General features: G+C 35.1%; 1 protein-coding gene across 6 annotated transcripts in view; it reads right to left on the bottom strand.

The window, feature by feature from the left end:
- Nucleotides 1–26449, bottom strand: part of LOC132696772 (protein daughterless-like) — a 114871-nt gene that overhangs the window by 80562 nt on the left and 7860 nt on the right. For all 6 annotated transcript variants that reach the window (XM_060661829.1, XM_060661795.1, XM_060661804.1 and 3 more), the window contains exons 2-3: nt 12381–12421; nt 8902–9168 (exon numbers count right to left, since the gene is read on the bottom strand). In XM_060661829.1, the coding sequence (XP_060517812.1) occupies nt 8902–9168; nt 12381–12421 (308 nt within the window). The remainder of the gene's footprint in view (nt 1–8901; nt 9169–12380; nt 12422–26449) is intronic.

Below are 26449 nucleotides of genomic sequence, written 5' to 3'. Positions count from 1 at the left end.
GTGTATGTATGTCTGTGTGTGTATGTATGTCTGTGTGTGTATGTATGTCTGTGTGTGTATGTATGTCTGTGTGTGTCTGTATGTCTGTGTGTGTCTGTATGTCTGTGTGTGTATGTATGTCTGTGTGTGTAGGTATGTCTGTGTGTGTAGGTATGTCTGTGTGTGTAGGTATGTCTGTGTGTGTATGTATGTCTGTGTGTGTATGTATGTCTGTGTGTGTATGTATGTCTGTGTGTGTATGTATGTCTGTGTGTGTATGTATGTCTGTGTGTGTATGTATGTCTGTGTGTCTGTGTGCCTTATTTGTCATGTTTAAAGGGTGGGCAACCAACTGTACCTACGCAAGCACGAATTTTAGAGATTTGCGGTAAAAAAATTATTTAAAAAAATGACCAAAAGAAAATACTTAATTCATGCTATTCGAAATTTCAGGGAAACCTGAAAAAAACTATATATGTTTAAATTGCCGCCCTCTGGCGGGAACTAGTGAAAAGCAGTAAAAACCAGTTTGTCGCAGATATATTTTTTCTGAATCAACAAAGCTTCCTCTTTTCAACAACACCTAATTTGCTTAAATGTGTGGAGTTAAACGATTTCAATCAGAAGAACCCAAAATATGCAGAATTTTTCAAGGATTAAGTGGTCGCATTATTTTATCAACTTTTAATAAAATATTATTTAGTGAAATACAGTTTTTTTTCAAACGAACCATAGCGATAACGCCACCTAGCCGTATAGATATGCACTTACAAATTATTTCCAGTATTTTCTTTTGATCACTTTAATTATATATTTTTTTACCGCACAAATCTACAATTCGTGATTACGGAGATACAGCCGCTTACCTCGCTAATTTGTACACCCTGTACGGAATAACTCCACATCGAATATTTTCTCGTACATGCATAAAATAAAAAATGTATCGGTGACCAAGGGGCGAACGGAAAACAACCCGTATATCCTCTTTAGACGTAACGGACGCCAAGAAAATACGTTGGTCCTAACGGCGCGGTGTTGCCGAAGTGCTTTTTACTGTTGCTTTTGCCAAGTACAAAAGTACTGCAAAATACCAAAATCTTAAATCTAGATCTATCCAAATATAAATAATCTCCATAAAGAGTAAATCTCTGTGCCAAATAAAACGATCCACTATAGGATCTGGAAACCAATATGAGATAAGAAAAAAGGGTTCGTACAAAAGTTTGTTGGACTCTCCTGAAGATTTAAAATATTGGTTTTTTTTTTGATACAGGGTGTCCAAAAAGTATGCCCCCGACATCAACTTTATTATTTTAAATGTATTTAAATGTATTAAATGTACATATTTCGACATTTTTGGAATCCTTGTTTAAAATAAAGGTCACTTTCTTAGAAAATTGCTATTCAAATTTTGCATAGTTTAGGCAGAAATTGAGGTTGTGTATTTTTGCATATTTTGATTGCCCCATATAAAATTGTATTGTGACGCTACTGACTTAGGTATTTCAACGAAAATTTAACCACAGACTAAGGAGATGATGCACTACCCAATCAGTTTGACAGATGCGCCTCAGCTTATACAGGGTGTCCCAAATAGCTGATGTCCTTTTGGCGAATTCAAATAACAAAATCTCAAGATTTTCTATATTTTTATTCAGATATCATATCTAGGACAAAAAAGGTAAGTTTGTAATTTATCTTATATTTAAATTTTACTTACTTTCTGAGATATTCGAGGTTTAAGATAAATCCCGTATAAATTCTTGTTGAATTTAATGCTGCCCACATTAGGTCACTTGTTGGCAATATATTTTCTAAATAGCAAAGACTAACTCTTTTAACGATATAATACTCCAGATATATACAAATAAAACCTATTGCTAGCAATACAGGGTATTCATTAATACGTCCAAATTTTGAAAAAATCGACTCTATACTACACACTTTAACAGATTAAAACTTCGAAATTCATATTTAAAGAAACATTTAATAGTTAATTACCTAGCTTGATTGAAAATATCTAATAACAAAAATAAATAATTGACTTTTATAGACTAACTAAACAAGGCGACAAATTTTAATAAATAAATATATAAAAAAACACACAAAACAAATAACTATAAAAAATTAAATATGGTGGTACTGTAATATATTTTCAATATGTTGTCCATCCTGTGCAATACACATTGTATAGCGCGTCATAATGCTGGAGACCGCATTTCTAACGGCATTACTATTATTTAATGCAAGAACCTCTTGTTGATTTTTTTCCTTAAGGCATAGTTATTTCGCGATTTATACACACGATCCTTTAAAGTGTCCCAAAAAAAAAGTTTATGGAAGTTAAATCCAGACTTCACAATGTCACCATTTTTACCAATCATATTTTGGAAATTTAATCTAAAAAAATTTATCACTTGACCACAATGGTAGGGAGCACTATCTTGCGGAAATATAATGTTCTCCCGCAAGTTGTCGCGAAGGTTACTTCTAGCATTATTGTATTCTGAAGCAAAATTAAAAAAATCGGTTCATTTAAATAGTTTTCAAAAATAATGGTGCCAACAATTCTATCCCTTAAAATACCGCACCACACTTTAACACTCCGATGGCCCTGCAATTTTTTTTATTGTGTATGCCATACGTCGTAAAAATCGTCTCATCCGTCCATAATGTTTTGTTATAAATATCCCTCTCAAAATGTTCGCCGATCATGACCATGCAGAAGTTTCGTCTGGCATCAAAACCATAGTGAAACAAAAATTGAATTGGTAGAAATTTAAAAGGTTTTATTTTGGTGTCTTTTAAAATACCTCGTACAGCTGAAATAGTTAAGCCAAGGTCCCTGCTTGCATCTCGCCAAGAATTTTCGGGAAATTCATTAAAGTATAATATAATATAACTTTCAATTCAGGTTCTTCTGATAAAAGGGTGCTTCCTTTGATACCCCATTAATGCTAAGGATGCGCTTTTACCATTCATAGTTAGCAGTCATACAATTCTCCCCGTTCCTGGGACACCATGTATAAGCCCTGGAAAGATCTGGATGTTCCAGAAGTCTAATAACAACGTCTGTAACGTTTGAGGACTGGGATGATTGACGAAGACACGAAAAAATCTTACCCTCTACCTCTACCCGAAAACTGCAACGCATTAGAGGCCCCAAGATGCAATTCTCAAATTTTTTCTGCACTTAATGAAAGCACTAACTTAATTGTGAAAGATGGTGAAAACTGAAGAAACTCTTTCATTAATTGAATGGTTCAGTGGCTGCAACAGATTGTTAGATAACATTCGCAATTCTGAGTCACTGACACAGCGATTGATCATTTTAAGCTTTTCATTGCAAGTCCAAATGTCAATAAACGTCCAAGCAGGCAAAACCAGAGCAAATTTCGCCAGTAAAAGGGAAATACAACAAAAAATACATACAATACAAGAAGAGCAAAAAAAAATATTACTAAGTGGTTATGCTAGCAGATTACCAATTTTTTCTAATGACTAAAGACTCGCTAATCCTATCTTGGTTAAGTGGTTATTCAATTTTACACGTACAATCTAGGCCTCCCGGGAAACCAGGCCGGACTAATACCGAAAAATACAATATTTCTGTCGCAATAAAACATCTTGCAAATATTGGAGCAGTTCCTGCATGTGTTTCTACAGTTCCAAAACCAGACGGTCCTAGTAGATTTATTTTAAATTTAAAAAACCTAAATAAGTTCATTAAGACGCTTTAAGTTAGAAGATACCAAACTATATTTATTGTAAACTTTGAGAAAAGTAAGCTAATTGGATTTATGTTTTGTTCTCCTTTATTGACACTACACTTGTCTAAAAATACGTGTAAAAAGCTTTCTGAATTAGTAATGGAAGAGTTTGGCCAGTACTGTAGAGTTAGAGTTTGTTCTTGCACCGCAATGACTTATAGTTGAGTGTATAAGAAGAAATTCGAGAGGCCCAAATATTTTACATTAAAAGTATGTTACAGCAACTATGATTTCTCTATGATAATTTAAATTATGGCTTAGATCTCTAGAAGCCCCTATTTGTCCCATTACACAATTCTTCTTAAACTTGAGATTTTCTCCGATACTTCTCCAAGAGCGTGGGGTGCTGTATGACCAAATAAAAACAATTCGCATCAGATTTAAGTACATATAACACAGGATGGGGGGACTGCAGTATACGAATATAATACATCTAAACAAATCTGTAAATGGCGTGAAGAAAGAAACATTTGGATACACGCTTCTTATATATCTTCTGCAGAACATTCTGAGCCAGATTAGGAATCCCGGATTTTAAAATCAGACAATAAATTGATCGGCTTTTTAAAAAAATTATTGACCAATTGGGCGTACCGTCACCCGTAATAATAACATAACTTAAAGTTTTATAGCAACATAATTGCGCTCTTAAAATTTGGTGGGATTTTACAAAGAACATGGCCTACAGATTTTCCTGTGATTTTGAAATTTTTTTATTCAAGAATACCGTAAAGGGATATAATTTGGTCCTCTTAATTGCTTTAGAGCAGTTCTGAGTTTGTTATTAAATCCTGAGTTAAAGCAAGATTTTAGAATTAAGAGATTGTTTAAGGGAATTTTTACCAATTAAATCGAAGTATTCCAATACATGGCACCCTAATTTAGTATTTAGTTATCCGGAAAAAGAGCTAAGAATAAAGATTTGTTAATCAAGGACCTTACTTTAAAATTTTCGCAGGACATAAGGTCCAAAACCCTTGCCTTTATTAAAACAAAATACACATATTAAAAAAACATTGGAAGATACAGAAATTAAAATACCAGATTGCATAAAAACTTCTAGACCAATGAAAGAGAAATCTAATTTTTCTGCTATAGCTGCCTACTCTCAAAGTTTTAATCGTTAGATTCGTTTAATGCTTACATTGGGTGCGATTGATACTTCTCAATTCAGTGCCCACAGTGCTCGGCACGCGTCTATATCAAAAGCTCTGCGCAATGAAATTTCTATTAAAATAATTCGTAGAACTGTAGGTTGGTCGGCAGATTCCAAGGTTTGTGCAATAGTTTATAATAAAGCAGTGCAGCCACTGTGGTTTGCGAATACCGTGTTAAGTTAAGAGACAAAAGAATTATTTTTATATTGTAAGTTCTTCTTATTTTTAATCAATCTAGTAGAAACGGCGCGAAGATAATACGGTTAGTCGGCGCTATATAGGCTGTCTCAGATATTGTAGATAAATGAAGAAATTTCAAAACATCATAAATCAATTTTTTCAAATGGAATGCCCAGGAGTTTTTTTTTAGTCTAACATCAAATCAATAAAAACATAGAATGTAACCCCCGATTCGCTTCTCTATATCTTCGCTCGTATTAAACCTACAGCAAAGGTTAAATGGAGAAAGTTTTAGAGGAAACTTAGTGCATTTGATAGCCGGCTTCAGATTTACGATATGTCAATTGGTTTGCGAAATATCCGCGAAAAAAAGACAATGGCTGATTTCATTTTTCGCCAGTAAATTCAAAACGGTTAAATTAACAGCTGTCAAAATGTGACATTACTTAGAGACGTAAGACAGCGCGTATGAAATGTCTCAATCGTCTTTTGTTATCTCAAAACCTTAACTCTCATTTTTCTTATGACCGCCATATTGGATTTTTTGATTTTTGGAAAAAGGGTAAAATTTCTAGTTAAGTGATGCCTCGCCAGTACACAATAGCGTATTATGCAAAAAGTGTAGAAAACCATACGAGTTGCAAGCCACACTTTTTTTAAGATCGTTAGTTTTTGGGTACATTCACTGACATGACCCTCAGAATTGACAAACGTCAAGCCGTGCGAAATATTTCCGAAAACATCCGATTGCTCGGAAACTTGTCCGGCAATATTCTGGAAATGTCCGAAGTAGTTTGTATCCCTGGGAAACGATGCATTTTATGCATTTTAGAGAAGGTACTTGAAAAAAGATTTTATCTCACTTCGTAAAGTTAGATCTTAATTACCTAATTTTTGTTTTACATTAACATTAATCAGATATAAAAAACGCATAAACACGTTCAATTTTCAGTGGAACATGAACGTAAAGAACGAATTCTCAACATATTGTTTAAAAGAAAAAGTGATAAAAATCGTCGTTAATTTAGTTAAAATACTTAATAATTAACCCATAAGTTCGAAACACACAGAAACAATTGGCAAGTAATGTACTGGTTATTAATTACAGATTTGCAAAATGATGTCCAGTTCCATAAAGAGATTTATGGTTAGAGGAAGAAATTCCAATGGCGAAATGTCAGAGGATCTATGAGGCCAAGATATTCAAACATTTAATGAGTTAACTCTTTGTCCAAACTGCTTGCATACGGATTTCCTCAATTGAATAGTGTTGTGCCCGTTGAAATCAGGCTCGTCTAAACTCATCTTCGGTTAGAATAGGTGCTAAAGCCGGCACAATTTGGTTTCGTAAAAGCTGTAGCTACATCTGTCAGTTTAGGCTGTAGTCAAACAAAAATGGTCTTATAAGTCGATTTCTTGAAGTGATTGATAATTTATATTAGTTGCTCAATTAATAAGGCTAAGTAAAGGTACGAACGATCCCACACCAAACGTTAATTCCAAATTTAGTCTGTACACATCTTTCAGACACTTCGTGAGGGTTTTCCACATTCCAATGATAAATGTTGCGCTTATTAAAAAATATAGTTCGTATTCGTAAACCTACTCGGACCACAATACATTATTTAAAAAATCAGGATTTTCATTACACTTCCTAGTATAGCACACACAGAAACGCATTCGTCTTTGAAAGTCAGTTTACTTACCGTTTACGTACCGTTGATTTTGACACACCAATTTTCCGTTTTACAGTTCTTACCGATGCACTAGGGTTCTTCTTGATAGCTTGTAAAATGTTTCTGTCTTAAGAACCCACCGTTAATTAAATTAACTACGATTTTTTCTAAATTGGAATTTATGAGGCTGCGTAAATGCAAGTACAACGCTAATATGTTTTGAAAAAAGCTAACCATGATCTTCTTATAAAATAATTAAGATATAACTTTAAGAAGTGTAATAAAATATTTTGTGCGCTTTTTTTATTTTTTATTTTTACGCCCTTTCCAAAAATTGAAAAATTAAATATGACGGCCAAAAGGAAAATGAAAGGTGGGTTACGAGATAACAGACGATTGAGACATGTCATAAAGGCTGGTGTGAATAGAATAAAATACAATTTAAATGGAAAATACCATTGTTATGTGGCAACTTCAAATGGCGAAATAAGCAGATTTTTAAAAAGCCTAATTTGTCTTTTCAAAATTGAATTTAATTCGTTATGACGTAAGAAAAGGATTAACAAGAAACAACAGTTACATAAGAAAATTAAATCAGAATCAGAAAACCCCAACGAATTGTCTAAAAAAAAAATCCTGGATCATTATCTCCGTTAGTGGTAACAACACCATAAATACTTTTTAAACGAGGGGGTCGACGAACCGGCTGCCTCCACGTACCTGGGATAATTAAACAAATGGACACCGGGAGGAAGGCTTCCCAGCGATTGGGAAAAATCCAAATAGAAAATGGTATTAACAAGTTAATATTTTTTTGAGGTTCTCAAGGTTAATTAATTAATAATAAATTAATTTTTATTTCAAATTACTGACTTTGAAATAGAAAATTAAAATTGAAACTTGAACGGAATTGTGTCAGCTTATTTCATTGAATTCGAAAATGAAAGATGTGCTATTAAAAAAATCAGTAAACAGTGTTTCTAGAACTCTTTTAAAACAGCTCATTTTTCAACACCCTGTATATTCCATTTAAAGTGGTATGTCATGAAAGGAATTTAGTGTTGGGGCTGGTCGTCAATTGACCACTTCTTAAATGACTGGTCAAATTTGATCAAAAATGTTTTAAATAACATCTTGCAATTGTAGAATGTTATCTATCATTATCTAATAATAATGTGTACTTAATAATATATTATTATGGGTTTTTGATGTCCAATCTACCAATTTACCTATAACCCCCTTCAATACGACACTTAGCGATTCGGGGAATCCCAATAAAAACATCCACTCCATTTAGTTATCAGAATGAAGCGATGGCAAAAAATATAAATTTCATCGTATTTTTAAAATTATTTCGGTCAATTGAAACAAAAAACAACGCTACAGGAATGGTCTGCAAAATTCGGCTATCCTTTTAATTAAAGCACAGAACTATTCAGATTCTTCAAGGGTTCCAAATGCTTAAAAATGTAGGAAATTATTTTTTAATTCGATGACACGGCTGAAGCCTGTACAAAATGTACGTTTACATGGAAGCGGCAGCCCTGCATACTTTATAGTATTTTTAAAGTAAATCCGTCGGTCAGTTCGCCGGATATTTCTAGACCATCAACTGTGCGCCACCCGGTATATAAGTATAAAAGATGTTTTAGGAGCATTCTACAAAAGTGATAATATACAGGGTGTGCAATTAAAAAACATATGTAAAAGTTATGAGTTTCGAAATTTACAAATTTCATACAGTAAAAAAACCTGTATAATTTTAGATATGAAAATTACAAAAATTCATTAAACCTAAATCTTTTGTGTGTATATATTCCTTTTGCAAATATTACTAGTTAGTCTAATCTCTACTTGGCTAGCTTTTCTTAATATGCTAATTTTTTCAATAACAAGTTACACAACCTTAAATAAAACCGTGAGAAAATTAAATATTTCTGTCTAGGAAGTTGATGTCGAATAATCTAAAAATTGCCTTGTTTTCAAAATTTCTTGATAAGTATTACATTTTGTGAGACAACCTGTACATACTCCAAAATATTTATTTTAATCAATTTACACCATGCCAACAAAAAAAAATTCCTCGTTGACACAACAAATCGAAAACCGTGAACGGAGAAAAAGTGAAAAAGGACTCACCACCGCTGTCCACTGCTGGCCGTCGAGGGTCGTAGCTGCCCCGGGGGGCTGCTGCGGTTCCTCTTTCGCGGTGGCGGCCACCCGGATCGCGGGCGCGACGGCCGGGGCGGGGGTCAACTTGGCCGCTTTCGCAGGGGAGAGGCGGCTGCTGGGTCGCGCGCCAAACGGGAAATAGGGGCTGTCGGCCGCGAAGGGCTCGCCCGCGGCCTGCGTCGGGCTCGCCCCCGGGCCCGCGTATACCGGCCCCGTCGGACTTAACGCGTACGGCTGCAATAACAATAATTTTTTATTACACTGACTACACTAAACGAGACTCGGTGTACACACAAATAAAGGATATATATTTTCGTATGAATAAATCCATTTCCGATTTAAAAAAATGCATTCTTGAAAAATGTATACTACAAAATCAATCGATATTGTAAGTATTCTTAATTTTAAATGTACTATTGTAAAACCCCTCACTTCATGGGCCCATTTCAATCCTATATCTCGTTTTCGAGATATCGGCGCTCAATTTGTTGCGTAATTTGTTAAACGTTGGATCAAAATCACAAATATGGAGAGAGAGATAAGGCTGCTATTATTTTATCTTAAAAACAAAACGAAAATAGATAAGAACAATAAAATATTACGAAAGTATTACTATTATAAAAACACACTATGTTTTCTTATTTTTCAAAAATTCTTCTTAAATAAATTTAAAGAAAAATGTAGGCAATGACATGAAAAAAAATAGATAGACAGGTTTATTACAATATATTTTGTCTCTTGCAATTTCTTATGAAACATACAGGTTCCAAATGAAAAATTAAAATGTTAAATATTGCACGTCGAAAAACATTTATTTTAGAAAAATAATTTCAAACACTTTTATTTTGTACCAATATTAATCAATTATCATCTAAATACTATTAATAATTAATAATTGATCTATTCATGCGTAAACTATGAATAAATACCTTCTCTAAAACAATTATACAAACAACAAACAACGACCTGGCGCACTTCTGAATTTAATTCACCGTTACTGAATTAAAACTATTATTATTGAACAATTAAATGATTAGATTATATTTTTGATTAAATTACTAGTATTTTGTTTTAATTGGAAACAGTAAGAATTATGAAAAATTGCAGAAGAGAATAAACAAAACACAAAATAAAAATTACACATTTTTTAAGTCATTTCATAAGTTTTTTGTTAAATTTAATTAAGAAAAATAAGTATTCTAATTTAAAAAGTAAAATAAAAAATACACAGAAAGTGTGTTTTTCTACTCCCTAATACCTAATTATACACCGATCTAGCGCGCGGAAAGTGTCATTTTACCACGTCAGTATCGTTTCCCACGAATCCGAGACACTTCGGATATTTCCGGGATCTTACGGGTTTCGGAGCAATCGGATGTTCTAGTGAATTTTGATGGTCATGTCAGTGAACGCGTTCGTGGTGTTTTGCAAAAATGTACCCAAAAACGAACGGTCGTAGAAAAGTATAGTATGCAATAGGTTTAGTAAACATTTCAAGTCATTCGTTTATTAATCACTCCCTCCACTTGTACCAAATAAACTCGTGCTTCAAATGCCGTTTACCATACTTGTTGCGTAATATACCATTTTATAATATACCAATTAAAATTTAAAACTTTTCAAGGATTTTGCATGAATTTAAATGATGATCCGATATCCATTTTGTCGAAATACGTTACTAAAATATATTTTGCGTCATCCTGTACATTTTTTTCTTTATTCGACTAAATTTAACAAATTTAAACAAACGCATAGTGGTTAAATTCGTCGTTTCTGAAATGTTTCAGTTTCATCAACATTTACAGAAAGAATGTCTTTTATGGTATGTCTGTGAAATAAACTAAACTTAGTCTAATTTTTTTTAATTATAAGAAAAAAATCAAAATTACGGTGGTCACTAATATTTATTCTAATTCCTATTCCTATTCTATATGCAGTGCGTCCCTGTCCTTTATGGCCATGGCGTTACATTCAGACCTTTCGATTCATGTTACTCTTGTACTTTCGAGGAAGTACAGTACCTCTTTGATGGATAGTTTAAGTAGTTCCTCAGTGTCAATAAATTAACTAGTACTCTTAATCGGTTGCTCTCTAGTGATGGGTCGCAGGTTAGGAGATGAATTAGAGTTTCCTCCTCTTGTAAACACAGCCTGTATGTGCTGCGTCGTCCACCCCCATGAGTTGGAGGTGCCTTCTTAGATGGCAATGTCCTGTTAGGACTGCTACCCGCGTTCGTAGTCGTACACGCCTGAGACCAAAATCCCACTTTCGATCCTGAGGCATAGAGAGTTCCGCAATTAGACACCCTCGACTGCCTCAGTCCCGGCAAAGCCTCTTAGTGCAGAATGTACTTCATCCCGAGCCATTTATTCAGCTCGCTCTTCAGCACGCTATTTGCTAACTTTCTGTTATTTCATTTAGATAGTAACAATTACAAAAATACTATAGAAAAAATTAGCTTGTTTTCGAAATCAGAACATCGGTCTAAAGTGAGGTGCGATATTTTGGACACTTCTCACTGTACTAAAATAAAACTCTATATAAATATATTGGTTCACCCTACCCAACAATAAGGAAAATTCCCAAATAAAAATTTTATTACAAAAGTAGGCATTTTATGTATTAAATATGTAGGAAGATTATAAAAATCCCAAATAAATTGAAAATGAAATAAATTGGTTCTTAGATTGGAAAACATATGAATAAAATTTTAAGTTTCTTCGACGACAGAAAAACTTCGAATGCTAAACAATATATAACCCTAAAACTATTTGCTAACTCAAATTAAATAAAAATAGCCAATAATAAGCTAATAACAAAGATGTTCCGTCAATTTAAATATTTGGGAGCATCAAAGTTTAACCTGTACACATACATGTCACACATACTTTTACATTAGAGAAGAAAATAAGAAGCATTTTTTAATTCTGTTTAAAATACTATTTTGACTTCATTCTAACATCTATGTTAATACCATGGTAGCCATGCAGCCTAAACATTGGTCAACTGTCAACTGAACTGAAACATCAAAAATCTCAAAGAAAAATGAGTTTTAAAAGAAAGCTACATAATTTCAGTTTAATTAGAAACGTACATTCTGATTCTGAATAATGTTAATCATTTTCATAATATCAATACAATTGAAATGTATTTCAAAAGCAATATTATGCAGTACTGGATTAAAAAAATGCTTAATAGAAAAATATAATTTGATATAAGAAATAGAAAAATGTTATTAAAGAAATATTTGGTTGCGGATATACAAAGTCCAGATTTTTTCTTGCCTCGACATTTTGTTCATTCCGATTTGGATCCAAAGAAAAAAAGTTTGTCTGATTACTAACAACGTTGTTGCACTAACAGCTATAAAACGGTAACAAATATTAAACAACTTTATTGGTATTGGTTAATTAGATTTCTATATTTAAAAGGTTTATTTCACTTACCATTCCGTTATCTATGTAAGGCGGTTGAAACCCCGGTTTTTCTGAAAAAAAAAGCACCAGACACATTAAGGAAATGAAGAAATTACGCATTATTTTGTTTAAAATAAAGCTTTGCACATACAAATTTGACTAGTTAGACAACTTTAAAGTTACTGTTTTTAAATACAAAAAGCCAAGTTTTGGATATGTTTGCACATATATGGGGTGACCCGTTTATTACGAGATGACACCTTATCCCAGAATCTGTAAAAAATATCAAAAAAACTTAAACACATTAGTTGTTTGGATTTACTTATACTTTAAAAATACAGGATACATACAGGATGTTTGTGTTTTCGTGGAAAAGCAACAAAGTTCTCCTTTTATATAAAACTATATTTAAAAAAAATAATTCCTCCTTTTTAGACATATTACATATACCTTACCATTTCTGATATATTTTGAATTTAATATCAAACGTAGCGTTTGCAGCCTTTATTATATATTTGTATGTATATATTCGGGTTAATTTCCTTATAGAAGGGGATCTACTTAAGTGATATGTGTTGATATTTCAAAAATAAGTCAACACAGGGTAATCAAAAAATTATATATATACATAATATTCGTTAAACATTTAAATGAAAAAATCATTGCTATTTTTTCAATTACAAACACCCCATTATTACAATTTCATCACATTTGACATTTAAAAACAGGCTGGATTTGGAAAAAATTGCCCTTTTGGAAAATGTTTTTCTACTGTAAAAATAGCACTCTACTTTTATTTATTTACTATTAGTATTCTCGACTTTGTTTATTTATTTTTTTGAAAAAACGTTCTATAGACATGAGATAAGAGTTTAACTGAAGCTAAATTAAGTTAAGCAAAGCTCTGAAAATGCTAACAGGGTGGCTGGAGAAACGTTGGCAAAGTCGATTTCTCAACAGCCGACGTAGAGGAAAAATAGTATTACAGTAACCTTTGAAAGGTTTTTTGAAAAAAAAAAAGTTTCATTTTAATTTTTAACGTTAGTTTTTGACGACCCGGTATGTATTTATTTTTAAAACATCAACAGCAGATCCTTGTCTATAAGAAATTCAACCCCAACAAAGTCGGAGATGATTGGCTCACGGCTCATTATGGGACGACTCATCACAAAACTTCTAAAAAATATTAAAAAATTATAGAGACACAAGTAGTTTGGATACGTTTATACTTTTAAATTATTTTGTTGTTATATGGCCCGGATAGGGTTTTTTAGGTAGGATCCGGTAAGAAAATTGACTTTCTTCTGAAACTCACAATATCTTACGATATCGAGTGCTTCTAGAACTTACACAATATGGTGCCGAATCTGTGATTGAATTTTACAAAAATGAGTTTCACGAATGTTTCGCGGATCGAAACCTTAAGTAAAACCAATTAGGACACATGGAAAATTCAGATGCAAGGTCAACAATTAACGGAGATATAGAGAAGCCGGAGTTGAAATCCGACAACGAAGAATCCAAAAAGGAAGTCGAAAACTGAGATAAAAACGACAGCAAAGCCAAATCAGATATTATATTATCTAGAAGCCCATCGGAGCATAAACATATCAAAAACTGCAAAACTTCAATCGAAGTATGGCTTAAGCTGGAAGGTATTAACCAACCCAAAGGTGCCGCAAAAAAGGCAACTTTGTTGAAATAATTAACATTAGAACAAATTTTTCGACGCTGTTGACAAGCTGGAAGAAATGGACATTCCCATCAATCCCGATTTGCTTGCTATCATGCTATTATACAATTTGCCGTCAAGTCTCGAAAATTTTCGTTGTGCGATTCAATAGCGAGACAAGTAACCGACTCCCGAAACACTTCGTGTGAAAATAAATGAAGAATCCGACGCTCGAAACAACGATCAACGAACGCAATGTTTGTAAATAGAAAATATAAGCAAAATAAGAGGAGAACAAAAAGTGGTCGAAAGACAATGTTAGTGCCAAGGTTAATTCAAGTAGCACCCAGAATTCGGCTGAAAAATTCAAATATTAGTGCCGTTGATGCAGCAAGGTACGCCACAAAGCGGTAGACTGTCAAAACAAAGGTAAAGAATAACAATCTAGTGCGAATTGTGACACAGAAAATTTGGAAACCTCAAATTTTATGGAAAAAGAAGCTTTTAAAATCGCTGTACAAAAATCTGAGTGGACTGTATTTGGGCTGGTTACTATTTTTTGATTTTCCCTTTAATAAAGTTTCGAGATCGACGATATAATGACGACTCCGAAAGGGTGCGGCCTACCTTGATCCCTTGAAGGGGGTTGCTGGTTCTCTGCACCCGCGGGTTTTACACGTACCGGCACTTTTAATTGCTTTACACTTTGGAATTGTCCGTGATGCGTTCGGTTCGACGGTCGATCAGAGAGAGAGTCCCGTATGGATCGATTTAAAAGTTTTGACCTTTGTCTTCGGCCGCAAGTAAAAAGAGTCGTCATTTTTTGAGCGCGAAAAAACCGCGAAATAAATTAATATATGTAGAGTAATTTAAAAAGGAGTTTGCATAATTCATAAATCCCTTATCGGGACGATACATACCGCCCACCAAAATGGTACATTTTAACACCACGTTTGAAATTAATATATATACTAAGAATTAAATTAACGTAATTAAAAAAAAGAAAAAAAAAAGAAGAGACGAGAGAAAGGGTTTAACACTGCGGCAAAGGACAAACCTTTGACACAGATCTTTTTATGGTACCCGTTGCGGTTTTAATGGTTACAACCCTAACCACGCCATCGCGACCGGGGTGTGTTTGGATTATACGTCTTAGCTTCCACTTAAGTGGGGGTAAAAGATCTTTAACCAGGACAAGAGTATTGTTTTCGATTGGAACCGCCGGATCGTACCACTTACTTCTTTGCATTAAAGTATGTAAGTACTCCGTGTGCCAGCGTCGCCAGAAATCTTGGTGCAAGCGCTGAGTTAACTGCCACCGAGAAAGTGTATTTAATTTAATATCCGACAGATTAGGTTCAGGAAATGCGTTTAAAGGTTCGAGATTAAGAAAATGTCCGGGGGTTAACACATTGAGATCGTTAGGATCAGAGCTTATTGGGCATAATGAGCACGAATTAAGAACACTTTCTATGGACACAAGCACTGTATAGAATTCTTCATATGTGAGAATTTGGTCCCCCATTACTCCCACCAGGTGACCCTTGACAGATTTAATACCTGCCTCGAAAATACCACCGAAATTAGGAGCAGCTGGGGGGTTAAAATGCCACTTAATGTTTTCTTAGCTGCAAATCGATTTCCAAGTGTCTGAAATTTGTTTCGAAGCGCCGACAACGCGATAAAAATCGGCGGAGGGCGTCGAGAAATGCATCAGTAGAAAGTTCTGTGGCTAACTCCAGATGGATAGCTTTGGTAGCCATGCAGACAAAAAGGCAAATGTAAGATTTTAGAGTTTTGGCGCCTCGAGTCTTCCCCAGGGTGATACGAAAAGGGCCTCCCAAGTCGATACCTACCTTGAAAAAGGTTTGATCTGATTTAACCTAGTTGTCGGTAAATCTCCCATTAAGGGTTGAGACGAGAGAGGTTTGACGCGAAAGCATCGGTAGCAGGAGGATAACACTTTTCGTATGGTGCGTTTTGGAGATGTTATCCAATAATTCTGAGTTAGCAGATACTGCGTAGTTTGCAATCCGGGATGTAAATATTTATTATGGGTGTATAGAATTAGTAGGGTAGTGAGTTTATGTGAACCCTTTAAAAGAATGGGGTATTTTTGTTCAAACCCGAGCGAGGAGTGTGTTAACCGACCACCGACTCGTAGGAAATCGTTATCGTCGAGAAAGGGAGATAGCTTTCTCAGATATTTGGGAAGGCGTCCATTCTTTAGCAAAATTTTAAGTTCACCTGGAAATAGGATACGTTGAACTTCTTTGATTAACACCAGAAGGGCGTGATGGGTCTCATTTTCAGAGAGATCATCTAATTGGCGATTCTCGGGGGTGCGAGTATTAAGTATAAATCTTAAAATATATGCCGCTACTCGAATGATTTTAGTGATTGAGGAGAAGCAATCAATCAGAGAAGTGAAAAGATTTTCATCAGCGAAAGTAATTAGGACAAATTTGCGGGCCTCTACGGAAGTTTGAAATGTTTTATTTTCCGAATTAGAGACATTCGAAACGAAAGTATTCCTATCAGTGGAAAGGAAATGAGGTCCCGCCCACCATGTGGGATGGTTTACAAGCTCGGACGGGTAGAGACCTCTTGAGGCGCAATCAGCAGGATTTTAGCTTGAGGATATGTGAAACCAATTAGAAGGAGGGATTTTCTCTTGGATGTGACTCACTCTGTTAGCTACGAAAGTGGCCCATTTATGTGGAGAAAAATGGATCCAAGACAGAGCTACAGTTGAATCTGAATAAGCAAATATTTTTGTAATGTTAATGTGATCTTGATATGTATCTAATATGTAATGCAATAAGTCAGCTAATAACACAGCAGCGCAAAGTTCCAGGCGCGGTATAGAGATTTTCTTCAAAGGGGCTATTCTAGTTTTTGAACATACAAAGTGCACCTTGACTGGGGAATTTGTCGTCTGCGTGCGGAAATATACGACGGCGGCGTAAGCCTTTTCAGGTGAATCACAGAAACCATGCATTTCGTATGACGTTATGTTTTCTACGGAGATTCGCCGCGGTATCGATAAAGAAGAGAGGTGATAAAGTTCTGTTTTATACTGTGACCACTTTGTGACGATTTCTTGGGGAGCAGGTTGATCCCATTCGAGACCTAGAGACCAGAGTTTTTGTATAATGAGTTTTATATAGACGGTGACAGGTGTCAAGAAACCGAGGGGGTCGAAGACGCGAGCTAGTTGGGACAATAAATTTCTTTTAGTGCAAGCTTGTTCGAGGAAGTCAATTTTATAAGTGAAACTGTCAATTGCTGGAGACCATTGAAGCCCAAGAATATTTACCATAGACGTTTGCTGGAGATCGAGTGAGAGAGTTTCCATTTGCCGGAGAGAGGAAGGTAGATGTGATAGAAAAGATGAATAGTTACTTGCCCACTTGCGAAGTTCAAATCCTCCCAAACTTAGAAGTTTGATTAGATCGTTTACCACAGAGGTGGCCTGTTCTAGGGAATCACAACCTGACACGATATCGTCGACATAAATGTCATTTTGTAGGACGCGGGAAGCCATTGGAAATTTCTTCTCGTAGTCTTGTGCGAGTTGTATTAGTGTTCGAATAGCCAGAAAAGGTGCGGATGACACCCCAAATGTCACTGTATTCAAAAGGTAATCTGCTAACGGTTCGAAATTCGAAAATCGCCACACAATTTTTTGATAATTACGGTGGTCTTTGTTGATAAGAATTTGGCGGTACATCTGTTTTATATCGGCAGTAAATACAACCTTGTGTACCCGAAATTTTAAAAGAAGCTTTGCAATGTCTTGCTGAAGTTTAGGACCGATTAATAAAGTGTCGTTTAGCGAGAGGCTATTTGCGTCTTTTGCGGACGCGTCGAACACCGTGCGTAAGGGGGTGGTTGAACTTTCCGGACGTAGAACACTGTGATGTGGAAGATAATACTGATGGAGATTTGTTGGATCATATGGAGGAGCAAGTGACATATGTCCAGATTGAATGTATTCGGATATAACGTTAGAGTATAGCGTATGGAGAGAAGGGTAGGCGAGTAGCCTACGTTCCAGATTATAAAATCTTCGAATTGCGATTTCGCGGGAATTTTTGAAAATAGGAAAGGTTGAATCTCGAAAAGGTAAAGAAACTATGTAACGACCAATTTCATCCCGAGTATGCGTGTCGACAAACGAATTTTCGGCCTCTATTTCTTCGGGGGAAAATTTGGACGCACACGAAATGTTATCTAGCTCCCAAAACCTTTTTATCGAAGCATCTAAGGAATAATCGCACGAAACGTGGAGTGAATGAATTGACTTAGCGTAATTGTTACTTACTGGACCAGAGATGATAAAACCAAAGCAAGTGTTTTGGGCCACGGGATCGTTTTCTGATTCTATGAATTTTCCATTTTCTAAAATGTGGGCAAAAATGTCTGCTCCTATTAGCATATCTACAGGGCCTGGTATGTTAAATTTAGGATCTGCGAGATTAAGATGTGAGAATTTGAAAAATAATTCTTCAGAGAGTTGAGAGCTAGGCATATCTTCGCAAATTTTGGATAAAACGCCAAAGTCTAGCGTAAAGGAAGGGTTTTTTGAGGTTTTAGGCCTGATAGTACAGACAACAGAATTAGACGCGTGTGAAATCATTTCTCCTAGCCCTTTTATCGGCAATGATAGGGGTGAAAGAGTGAGACCCAACTTATTGCGGAATTTGCCTGACTTTCACTATCGAGAAGAACTCTAGCCCTTTGGTAACCACCGAAAGCGTCTTGAACATCGACTTCAGCGGTAGATAAGAGGACGGTGTGCTTAATAGGGGTCAAATTAGTAAACACTACAGAAGTAGAAGGTTGATTATTGAGGTTCTGTTGTGAGTTGCTTTCAGGAGGATTAGAGTTAAATTTTACTTCGGGAGAATTTGAAGTTCGTTCAGATTCTGGATTTCTTTCGAAATGCAAAAGAGAGTGGTGAGCCTTCTGACACCTTTTACATTTTGTTCGAGAGGAGCATTGAGTAAAATTATGTTTAATCCCGAGACAGTTGGTACACCAACGGTTTTGCTTTACTGTGCTAAGTCGTTCATGAGGGGTCTTGTTGAGAAAATCTAGACAGTTGTAGATAAGATGGCCACCCTTTTTACAAAAGGGACAGTTAATCTGCTTTGCCGTGTTAACTAGGAAAAAGGATTTAGATTTCGTTTTAAAGGTACTTGGGAAATTTTGAGGGTCGGTTTTTCCCTTGGCTTGGTTAGCATAGTATACCGCATCTAAAGCGAGACATTGTTTTCTTAGGAACTCTTCGAGAATAGTGAAACTTTTTCCAATGTTCGTGGAAAGCTCTAAGGCATTACCGCATTCACGTTCGAATCGTGTAGCTGTATTGGGATCAAGACGATCAAATAATTGGTAAAACAATATAAAGTCCCATTGTTTTACAGGGTATCCTAAGTTTTGCAAGGCAGCTAGATGTTCCGAAAAGCAATCGATAAGAGATCTTAAGCTGTCTACATCGTTTTCGTTGGTTAGTCTTTTTGACTTTTCTATTGCCCGCCGATGGTTTATTGAGATGAGCCGCGTGTTGTTATATCTTCGAACCAACGATTCGTACGCGATGGGGTAGTTAGCGTCGGTCAAAGGTGTACATTTGACGAGAGCAAGTGGAGGACCTTGAAGGCAACTAATTAAGTAGGAAAATTTTTCGGAATTAGTCAACTGATTACTAGTGTGAATCATGGAGTTAAATAGGTCAATAAATGTTTTCCAATTATTGAGGTTTTGGCAAACGTGCATGACTAGGAGACGAATCGTTTTTAATTTGACGAGTGTTACACTGCCTATTATCGAATAATTCAGAATAAATTGCTTGAATTTCATAATAGTCGTCATCGAACCTTTTCCGAATTGCGTTGTGCTCGTCTAGTCTCCCGTCTTCAACATTGGCCAAAATCGTTGTAATGGAGGACTGTTGTCGGTCGAAATCCTCGAGAAATGCGTCGATATGCTTGAAACGCATTCGAAAATGAGTATGGAGACTAGGATCAGTTTGACTTTTAAGAGCGATTGCCTTTAACTCAGCCAGCCTACTAATGTCAGTGTCCCTTTGAAGCGAGAATTGTTTTAATTTTGTTAAGGTTTTACTGTCCATTTTTGTGTAAGTTTATTGTTAACTTAATCGTAAAAGAAATAATTATATTTGTCTAATTGATCAACCAATTCAAACTTATGATATGTACCTATATCCAACCTGAATACATAGAATCGTATTTTTTTTTATTATGAGATAAGAAATCAACGCAACTGTCTACCTGCTCGGCGGGTATCGCGATAGCGGGCGAGAGGTAGGAGGTAAACGAACGCAAGCCAGGCGCAAGCAAAATGTATCGTACCGACTATTACAAACTTATTATTAATAATGCAAACTTTATTAGTTAGAAAATCCGCGGTCGAAGTGACCAAAAATTACGATACAATCGCTATGTCAGAAAGAGCGAATTACGGCTTGAAATGGTGTTTAGACAGTGGTGCGACATCACATTTAGTTACAAGATTTTACGCAAAAGTAAAGACTCTGTACGCGAAAAACTAAACTTAACTAATAACATATCGATGGAAATAACTGCTAAAGGATCGCCAATTTCAAGGCAGATATTGTCTATAGCTAAAATTACGAAAACCAATTTTCAAGTCTTATTCAAGAAGGATTGTGTTTTAATTCTTGATGAAAGCGAGAACATTCCTATAAGTGTCGATCGTGTAGGCGATTTATATTTTGCTCGCCAAGAAAATGGTGATTTAGCCGCCTCTCAAAATGTTTCTAAATTTTAGAGATATATAATAGAGTAAACGCAAAAACAAAATGAATAGTTTAACTTTCAATTTAAATAAAAAATGAAATGAAACTTGCGACACTTCTTATAAATCAAAAATGACTAGAGCTCCTTTTCCGAAGAAATCCGAACCCAAAACGGCTCGACGACTCGAAATTGTTCATACGGACGTTTGTAGTCCCACAAGGGTACTACGTCGAATTTATTGATGATTTTTCTAAATATTGCATGGTATTATTTTATCAAATCACAAAGCGGAAGTTTTAGATAAAACCAAAGAATTTAACGCTTTAGCACGGCGTTAAAATGAAATGCACGCAATCAGAAGATCTTTTGAAGTCGCATGGAATTTTACGTAGATCAACAAGTCCATATTACCCCGAACAGAACGGAATTGCCGAGAGGAAAAACAGGACTCTTACGGATGCGAGATATTTTTTGACGCAAACAGGGTTACCTTCAGCCTTTTGGGCTGAAGCTGTTAATACAACAAATTACTTACGTAATAGGTGTCCGACAAAATCTTAAAATGGAAAAACTAGGAATTACTAGGAAAAATTAGGATGTAAAGTAATTTGTTTTAACAGAGATCCGAAAAGGGGAAAATTAGACCCAAGATCCGAAGAAGGAAATTTCACCAAATATTCCGAAGAAACCAAAGGATTCAGAGTATGTTACCCGATGAGAGAAAACTGATAGTAACCAGAGACATCAAATTCGTTGAAAAATTTTACTCCGATATACAGGGTGTTTTCCCATAAGAAATGTCAAATTCAGACATCGAAGAGGGAGATCAACAAATCCAAACCTTTGACATTCAATTGACTCCACAAAATCACAACAGCCTTAATTTTGATTTGTGAAACCAATAATTGTCAAGATCGAGACGACTTGGAACATCAACCAGTGCGAGCGCGTGGTCATCCGCGAATTATGCGAATAGGTTCCACAGGAATGCCTAAAAAAATCTACAATCTTCAATATGCAAATATCGTTCGTGATGTCGAAGACGCATTTTTATCGGAAATACCCATGAAACAAGCATTAAATGGTACAGCTTGAAACGAAAGGTTTAGAGCTATGACTTTTACATTAGTTCAACGTCCACAAAACCAAGAAGTAGTTGGAAGCAGAAATGTCCTTCGAAACAGGTTCAACGATAATGGTTTATTGGAAAGAAGAAAGGCACGACTGGTGGCACAAGGATTTAGCCAACGTCCCGGCATTCGTTTTAATCAACTTTTGCTCCATTAGCTCGCCTAAGTACGATTAGTTGTAGCTTTATCTGCTCATTATAGTATGTACAACTTATGGTGAATGCGCTTATCTCAATGATGAATTGAACGAGACCATCTATATGGAAATTCCAAAATATAATTTCTAGAATTCTAGAGATTATTATCGAGACTAGTATAGGTGATATTAGACAAAAAGCTACTGATATGTTTTCCGAACTACATAATGTTGATAAAGATTGTCTTCTACACAAATCTTTATGTGGGTTTACGAGACGCTGATAGCACGTAGTATAATAAACTTGATAAAATATTACGCAAATGTAGAGCTACTCCAACCAAAACAGAATCACGTTTGTATCGTTTGAATGGAGGGGAAGATCTTACATTAACTGTAGTGTATATTGACGATATACTCATCGCTTCGAAAAACACACACGCTCTTTCAAAATTAAAGCGAAAAGTCGCTCAAGAAGTCGAACTTCGGGAACTAGGAAATGTTAATAAGTGCTTGGGAATAGAATTTACATTAATGAGTAATTAATGGAAGTTTAATATATATTTATTTATTTATTTACAACAGCAAGCGTTTAATCCGATGAGGCTGATGAATAAAATTTACAATGTCTAATGTACTGTGTTACCAACAGAGACACAAGCCTGAACCTAAGAGGACGATACGTCGAGTGCTATATATGGTCCGTTCTATTATATGGTATGGAAACATGGACGCTCAAAACAACATCAATTAATAGATTAGAAGCGTTTGAGATGTGGACTTACCGCCGTATGCTGAGAGTATCATGGGTCGAAAGGGTTACAAACGAGGAAATTTTGAGAAAAATGGGCAGAGACAGAGAAATTCTATTACACATAAAAAAACAAAAAAAACGCCTATTTCGGACACATAATGAGGAACCCAAAATATCGGCTTCTCCAACTAATCGTCGAGGGTAAGATAGAGGGCAAGCGTGGCGTAGGAAGGAAACAAATGTCATGGCTTAGAAACCTGAGGGAATGGACTGGCTTGAAAAATATCGGGGACCTTGTACATACAGCAATGGACAGGGTAGCATACGGAAATGTGATCGCCAACATCCAATAGTAGTGGATAGGCAGCTGAAGAAGAAGAATGTACTGTGTATCCAAATTATATTAAAAAAATAATCCTTGTTAAAAAAACATATAATATATGTATGTATATATTGTATCTTCAATGATATCAAAAGGGGAGCAAAAGGAAGAAAAAAGAGTTATAAATAATGCAATTCTCTGTCCAATTTGTTTTTCAAAGAATTAGTACTTATTGCGAACACTGCGTCTTCCGACAGGGAGTTCCAAGTATACACTCTGTTGCACAGGAAGTTTTTTCTCTGTAGTTTGGCAGCCTTTTCTTTGATTAATTTTTTGGAGTGACCTCGTAGATGGTAATGAGTAATAGTTTTGTTTCATCTTGTAAGTCTCAATTAGATCACCACCCTGTTAAATTCAGCTTTACAAGTCTTTCCTCATAGCAATCGTTAGATAAATGGATTGGAAATTTTGTTATTCTTCTTTGAACGCGTTCGAACATTTCAATGTATTTATTAAAGTAGGGATTCCATATTGTCTGACTATATTCTAATTTTGGACGAATGAAAGACTTATATGGTCTGAGATGATCTATTAAGAAAGGCCTTCTTCATACAAAACACCAAAGAATTAACCTGTTTAGTTGCTTTTGAAATATGTGTCTCCCATTTCAAGTTGGAAGTTGTCATAATTCACAGGTCTTTCTGTTCTTCTACATTTGGTGAGCTCTTTTTATTGAGGGTATAACGATACTCAATTCTGTTTGTTCCAATACTCAATACCTTGCATTTCTCTTCGTTTAGTTTTATTTTCCATGCTTTGGACCAAATTTCTATCATTGTTAGGTCTCCTGAAGGTCGTCATAGTTTTCAGTAGGATTCGCATAGAGTTTTGTATTATGTGTGATTTAAGTTTTGATGTTTTCACTTATGTCACTTACACAAATTAGAAAAAGCAATGGCCCAAGAACTGATCCCTGCGGAACACCACTAAGCACTAAGCCTATTTGACAAACTGCCCTTTACTCGTACTTGACAGTAACGATCTTTCAAAAATGACGCAATAAGACCCAGTAGATTTCCGCTAATCCCGTAGTGTTGGAGCTTAAGCAAAAGGAGATTTTGTGGAACTTTGTAAAAAGCCTTTTCGAAATCGAAATAAATTACATAACTTGTTCATTTGTTGTTGTGATAGTTGATCTCCGAAAGAAACCATGTTGATATCCTGATATAGTATTATTATTTAAAAAGAAAGGCGTTAATTCAGCGTCACAATAATTTTCTCCATACATTTACATGAATGACATGTTAAGCTAATTGGCCTATAATTGCTTTCTATGTGTTTATCGACTGTCTTGTGCAATGGTGTTACAACAGAGGATTTCCGCTGTTCAGATAATTTACCATTTTCTAGTGCTTCATTCATTATATTCGAGAAAATAGTATTTACACTACTAGAACATCTCTGAAGAAATACAACTGGTATATTATCAAAACTGGCATGAGTTTTTAAATTCTTCGGATCATCTTTCACTTTTTCAGGTGTGAAATCAAAGGACATCATCTCTGAAATAGAACGGGATGTTGCTGGAAGTGATGGCAATGGGTCTCCATCATGCTCCTTTGTGAAAACTGTGTCCAATTGTTTGGCAAATTTTTCACACAATCCCTCGACAGCGCTTCCCCATTTTCATCAGTTAAAGTAATAGTGGATACTTTCGAGTTTAATGCTCATATATTTAAAAAATTGTTTAGTAGACTTCGACGATACCATTTCTTGTTCGTATTTGATTCTGGCATTTGTTATCATTTTCTAAAGCCCATTATAATGCACACAATATTCATTACAATCTTTTAGATTTCGAGTCCTCACGTGTTTATCAAATAGCTTTCGCTTTTTATGAATATCCTTAAAAATTATGTTATTTAACCATGGCTTTGTTCTAATTGCAATGTGTTTATTTATGACTTCAGTAATTATTTCCATGTAATGATTAAAGATATCCTGATTCTGCATAGGTGATACAGTATATTTCTCAAGAAATTTGTTAATGTCGTAATAGTTAGCCTTCCAGTAGTTTTTTTTTGTGAATGAATCCATCCATTGAGTTTTAGCAGTTATTATAATATGATCACTTTTGCCCAAAGGCATGACTGCATACATCATAAAGGAGTTTCTTGTCATTAGCCACAATTAAATCCAACAAGGAGGCTTGGACACTTCTAAAGCGAGTTGGGAAGGATACCATCTGAAATGTATTCATCTCTAATATGTAAAAATATTTCATTTGACTTATTTCAACACTGTAGCTTAATATTCTCCCAATCTATAAATCTGTGATTGAAGTCGCGAATAATATATACTGGCTTATACTCTGAACAGACTGCTTTGAAGTCTGATGAGTAGTCTGGTCGATATATGCAACATACTAAAAATTTTTTTTACAATTATGTTAATCCAGAGGGACAACAATTTGTTCATCTCCATCCTGGCGATAATGTAACTGTTATCAGTATCTAATTTTTTCTGTTTGTTTTTCTGTTTAAGAATGCTTAGAGCTACTTTCTTTAATTGGAATATGATTTTTATTTGTCTCACTTTACCTGCTTCGGGTTTCCCTAATCTAAATATTTTGATATTGTCTGATGTGATTGTTTCATTTGCTTTATTAACTAACGCTAACACTTGTTGTAAATCTGAAGAAGCCAACAGGATGATTGGCGAAACGTCAGCAATTTCGACTCAGCAAAAACCGACGCAAGAGGAATCCAGAAGTTTTGTGAAAAGTATTACAGTATCCTGTGGAAGTTTCTTTGAAAAACAAATGATTGTTCTCTCGTAGCTCTGTTATTGCGTATGAGGAAATCATATAGCAAAGTGCATAGTTGATTAGTTAATGATTAGAATGTTTTTAAGCATGAAAGAATTTTACTTGTCAAAATTAATATTTACGAAATTTATTGAATTGAAAAAAAGAAAACCTGAATTTATTTAAAAAATTAATGTTGAAGTTTCAAACTTTTTGACTACGATACTTCTCTATATTATCTAGACAAGGCATGAATAAATAAGCTACTACACTGACTAAACTGTGATAGTATTAGAGTATTGCAAAGAAGTTTTTGAGTACACTATATTTAACTGTAAGAAACAATGACTAATTTTAGAATACTTTTAACTTCCTTGTAAAGTGCTTTCTAAATTTTAGCCGAACATCTGGAGTAAGTCCTAGTCTTGTGCAATTACTACAAAAAGGAAAAATAGATTCTTAATAGAGAATTTTACGTTGCTTTTAATATT

This window comes from Cylas formicarius, unplaced genomic scaffold (genome assembly GCF_029955315.1).
Source record: "Cylas formicarius isolate icCylForm1 unplaced genomic scaffold, icCylForm1.1 PGA_scaffold_10__41_contigs__length_53128322, whole genome shotgun sequence".
NCBI classification, from domain to species: domain Eukaryota; kingdom Metazoa; phylum Arthropoda; class Insecta; order Coleoptera; family Brentidae; genus Cylas; species Cylas formicarius.
This window is presented reverse-complemented; position numbering and strand designations above follow the sequence as displayed.